This window comes from Bidens hawaiensis, unplaced genomic scaffold (assembly GCF_021521415.1).
Source record: "Bidens hawaiensis isolate Kalapana, Puna unplaced genomic scaffold, B.hawaiensis_p1.1 tig00009139_1, whole genome shotgun sequence".
Taxonomy (NCBI): domain Eukaryota; kingdom Viridiplantae; phylum Streptophyta; class Magnoliopsida; order Asterales; family Asteraceae; genus Bidens; species Bidens hawaiensis.
In genome coordinates, this window is record NW_027491672.1 from 193570 (window position 1) to 199329 (window position 5760).

The 5760-nt window shown below is 30.6% G+C and overlaps 1 protein-coding gene across 1 annotated transcript; it reads left to right on the plus strand.

Annotated features, from left to right (window-relative positions):
* Nucleotides 1–1176: 1176 nt before the first annotated feature.
* Nucleotides 1177–1491, plus strand: LOC143531253 (uncharacterized). The gene has a single exon (XM_077026590.1). It carries the CDS (start codon nt 1177–1179, stop codon nt 1489–1491), a length of 315 nt encoding a protein of 104 aa, XP_076882705.1.
* Nucleotides 1492–5760: the final 4269 nt, after the last annotated feature.

Consider the following 5760-nt stretch of genomic DNA (forward strand, 5'->3'; position numbering starts at 1 on the left):
GTTTTGATGAGACCTAAGACCCGTTTATTTTTTTTACTATAAAATTGGTTTTTTTAATTATAAATAATATTTATGAAAGTTAAATATACTTACGGTTTGATGAGACCCAAGACCTGTTTATATTTTTTACTATAAAATTGGTATTTTAATTTAAATAATATATATATATATATTTTAAAATAAATAAGATATTAATTGTTAGAATATCATATTTTAAAGGATTTTGACATCAATAATTTGGTGAGAATAATTTTTTATTTAATGAGATGTTATAACCCGTTTAAGGAATATCTGGGTTTGGTAAGACCCATACCCATGAATTCAGGTCAAATGCATAAGAAACCTCCATTTAAAAATCAAGCAAATCTGGCAACCCCAAAAAAAGGGGGAGCGACCACAATGCGACACGTAGGATTCTTATGTTTTCGTTTATATATATTATAAATTAATATATTGTCAAAAGAAATTAAAACTTTGCTTAAATTCGTTTAAATAAAGTAACATGTTTATTTTATTTAAAGTTTACATTTTTTACATATCTAAAAACTTTAAAAAGAGAAAAGTTTTGGGTTCAAGTGTCACCTGACGCCTGTAACAAAAAATATGAGGTTTCCGGTTGGGTCAGAGGTTTTCTCCTAAAGTGATCTTCGATGCTAGAAGAATAGAGATGAATGAATGATCTAATGGCCCGTCAGTTATCCATATTATCCATCCAAAAAAAGAATTGAATGGACCCCACTTTGAAGTTTGTAAGGGATTATAGTCCGTGAAGTATCACCAACTAGCCGTTTGAAAAAAAAATATCACCAACTGAGTTGATAGTGTTACTGTTATTATTATTCACTAAATTACAAAGACAAAAACAAAAGAAAATCAAAAGATCACATTTAAACAGTGTGCATAGCCATATATTAAAATAATAATAAACAGTTAGTTTGAAGAAGTAAAATATTTTGGTGGGTCACTAGTGTATTAAAAAAGACAATAAATTTGCCAACTACGTACACCCATATGCTCCCCACATGCATTAGTTGACACACTCTTAACAACTCCTCAATTTCCTCTCCACATATCTTGCTCATTATAACTTTGTGTGTTTTTTCAGTTAAACAAAACACACTTTCTTAATTAGTTTCTTAGATCACAATTTCAAGAATCTTTATCTTGATTTTGAGAATGGGGAATTACATGGAAACATGTATACAAAGAGAAGAAAAGCCACAAGTACAAGAGAAACAAGAATCAGGAAGAAAGTTAAGGGGTAGTTATGGCATGGAAAGTGGTAGAATGAGGGTAAAATTGGTATTAACAAAAGATGAGCTTGAGTGGTTGATGTTGCAAATGAATAACAAACAAGGGAAAAGATTAGAAGATGTGTTGGGGGAGATAGAGAAGAGTAGAATGAATGGGAAAAGTGTTGGAACATGGAAACCTTCATTGGAGAGTATCATGGAGACTCCTGAGGTACATCAAGACATGATTAGATCATGATATATATATATATATATATATATATATATATATATATATATATATATATATGTTTGATTAATGATTAGGAAATTATTATTATTACAATTCTACCCTCTTTTATCTAGTTGTTTTTCTCTCTTTGAGATGGATCAAGTCCAGATTTGTAATTATGTGTTTTGATTTGGTATTTTAGATTCGTCTCTTTGCTGTGTTTTTTTCTTTATCTTTTAGTAGTATTTATAAAATCGGGTGCGTTTGTTTCAAAAGTAATAATATGTTGAGAATTGTGATATCAAATAATGCACTATGTATATTTTTCTTTATAGTTATGCTAGTTTATTATTAGAGAAAAGAGAATTTACAAATAAACAAAGTAAAACCAGACAATAGATAGGAATAACTATTTAGGTTAATCAAGCTAAACATGCTAAAGAAAACCCAATACAAAAAAATATTATAAAACTCTAGTAACTTATTCTCTCAAATCTCTTTCATTTTAGGTCTCTGACTTCTTACCCTCTTAAAAACAACGTAGCAAGGTAGTGTGTGCGTTTGTTCAAAAGTAAGTAAAAAAAACGTTAAACGGATTGTCAGAGTCCTTCGCGTGTCGCAACAGACTAAGTTTCTCATAAAGTTTATATTTTGACAATTTTAATCCGTTAAAAGTTTTATCTTTTTTATGAAACGTCAATTATAATATAGTGATTACGAATCAACTCTTGTTACATGGTCGTAGTGATGACAACAATCTTTGGGACTATTCTTGTTCAGTTGTTTGGTGCATTTAATTGTCTACTCCAATATCATCCAAGACATTAATCAAGTCTAAATGCCGTTCTAAAAAGATAAAACTATTCAAGTTTAATTAATTACAAGAAAGCAACAGGTTTGAAAAGATTCAATTAGAAATCAAAACCACAGGGAACAATATTAACCTTGGTCTTTTTTGTTAATTTGCAGTCAAATTGATGGGGACAGAAAAGTATATATTTTGAACTGTAAATTGGATTTACATGTAAATTGACTCCCCTTTTCAAACTAAATCAAGGAAAAATGTCGGCAAATAAACAGCATCCTAACGTAATTAATTGTAAACTTTTTGTTGTTTTGCTTTCTCGTCATGACAAGTCACACATGACACACCTACTTAATAAGCTCGTCTTCAAGATTTCAAATGCCCAAAAATAAGTCTTATATAGCTTTCTTTTTTAAGGTGACCAACAATAACTGTAATATTACAATAAATAATGCAAAGTTCTTGTAGCGATAACATACAAAAAAAAACATAATAAAAAAATTTATTAATCAATTATTGGGCTTAGATTATTTATCAGTTAACTAAAACTATTAAAACTTAGGCCCAATTTATCAATTAAATAAACTGTTAGGCTCATTTGTGGTAAACTTTTAAAATTTAGAAATTTGAAGAACTAAAATCCATTATTTGGTTAGTATTTGAATAGCTTTTAGGCTATATATAAATCTAGACTCGTATATAAACATATATTATTTTTTCTACATAATTATTCTTTAAAAATTCAATACCCTCTTTTTTCTACATTAATAACACAATTTTTTTTATGAATATATATTATAATTGAGATTTTTCGAATGTATAATTACATCTGTTTGTAATGTTCGAAGCTTAAAAGCTAAAACTATTAGAATTCGAATTACTAGAAACGTGATTTGATTATTTGAAATTTCAACTTCATCTTTTACGTAAATTTACAATAAAGTTTTGGGTAATGAAATTTAGAAACTTTACGTACTTTACATCCATTGTCAAAGAAGGCCCCGTTTGACATCATAGTACATCATAAACGTGTTGCATTGTCATTGGACAAACTCAATATATTCGGTGTCTTCACATGTCTTAACTATTATCTAGTTTATTTCATTTTCTTTAAAACACGTCAAATTCTTTTTATCCATTACATCGAGTTTGTTTATTCCATCCCCTCTTTCATCCAACATCAAGCACACCACCCTCCCCGCTAACGCCCATTGACGTCGCTACCCACTGATCACCTCCACCACCGTCGCCTTCGACCACCACCGATGCCGCCTCCAAGCATCACCGCCACCCACCACCCCCAAGGGCAGATCTATAGTAGAACTGGGTGGTTCCCCGGAACCACCCGAGTTTCGAAATAATAGTGTATTGGTATATATAAAATATAAGAGAAACCATCTTATAACTTATGAAGGAACCATGATAAAAACATTTGAAACGCTGGTCCAGTTGGTAAAGTGTTGGCTTGTAACTTGAAGGTTTCGATTCCTCTTTTCCATATAATTTTTGAACTTTTTTTTTAACTTTTCCTTTTTACCCATTACTGGACAACGCATTTAGGGGTTTATTAGTCAAAAAATAAAACACACAGGCACTAACAAAACCAAATGGCGCCTGCTATTTCCCCTGACCCCGTCGGCCGTTCTCCGACCACCGCCGCAGTTTTTCCGGCCATGCTCCGACCCCCTGCCTTCCTATCCTCCTGCTTCTACTCTTCCTCTAAGCTCGATTGCTTGAATCCTCCCACTTTGAAGGTAAGTTTGCATTCATTTGTTAAATGTTAATTGTTCTTGATTGCTAGCTACTTAGTTGTTAGGTTATTTGTTAAATTTAGTTTTAATGGCTTGTGGTCACAAATAATATGTTTCAAATCATGGTTGTTGGTGTTGGGTGTTAAAATAGTTGGAAAGACAAGAGTGGTGGTGTTGGTGGTGGATGTTTTTTTGTTGAGGTAAGGTTAATTGTGTGATATGGTTTCTGGCCGACCTGAACCTCAAACCGACCCAGAATTTATTATTTATCGTAATTTTTATCATGTAATGAACTTTGCCCGAAACATCTAACCGACCCGGAATTTTTTATACCCAATCCTGTGAAATTGAATCATCTAAAAGTTGTGCACCACCTGCAAATAAATATTAGAAAAATATTATGTTTATAGATTTGATTTATTTCCACTAATTTCTCTAATCTATTGTATCTTCCTATCTTGTACTCTATATACATAACCCATATACAGTATATCTCAATGACATAATTAATCGAATTATCAAAGTTTATATCAGGGGTGTGTATGGATCGGTTTGGGTTAAACTCATAACCCTAACCGATATGTTGGTTAATAGATAACCATAACCATAACCGATCCGTTATGACGATTTCGGTTAATGGTTTTGAAGGTTATAACGAGTCGGTTAATTATAACCAAAACAATGTATTAATCGGACCTAAAAGTTTGCACCGAATATTAAAAATATCTGACAGGATATAATTCAACAAAATATATAATTAATAATATTAATACCAAATATTAAATCCAACGTAATTTAAGTTAATTTGATAACAAAGTTGTACCGAAAACATCAAAATGGTATAATCTGACAATATGTTTATTGAAAGTAAATCCTAAATATATTGTTGATTAAATTTTGAAAAGAACAATTTGATTGATTTAAAAAATAAATGATAATGAATATGACACTCCAATTTTATAGTTACAAAATGGTCATGAGATTTCCCTTTTTATTAACAATCGAAAAATAAGTTTTTACAATAACTTTCCAATCACAAATTGAAAGATCGTGAGATTCCCCTTGGATCGTTTTTGCAACCGTAACTTTTATACATAGAAACAAAAAATAAAACTAAATACTTTTTGTAAGCCATGATTTGTAATAGTAATAAAGTATATCTTCCAAAATAAGTAAAATACACAGTTCATGGTAGGTAGGCAATTATGATTTTGAAAATTAAAAAAAAATAAAGGAAAAGTAAGTTTAAAAAACCGGCCAAACCACACCCTATAGCAAAGAAGACGGTTCAAAGGTACTCAATCGGGTTAGACGCTTTTCTGTCCAACCAACCTAAATGAAGACGGTTTTAGAGTACTCAATCACACCAGTTATTAGACTTTTTTTCATCCAAAATGCAGGCAAACATTTAGATGTCTAGTTTAGTAAATTCATATATACAAAAAACGTACTAACATGTTATTTTTCCTCTTTATAGCCAAAATAAAGTTATATTGATTGTAGATTCAAAATATCTAACTAGAAATTAAACCTTTCAAGATATACGTTTGTCTTGTGTTCCACGGTTACAAAAAAATAACTGCAATAACGTCCGAGTAATTATATGTGGAAAATATCAACTCTTAACTAAAATCCCAATGCATGTAAATATAAGATTTCATGCAATTTCTTCCATGTGTAAAGCAACTTTCCATAGTTTCAAAACTAATATATATACACCATCGTTGATCACCTCAAACA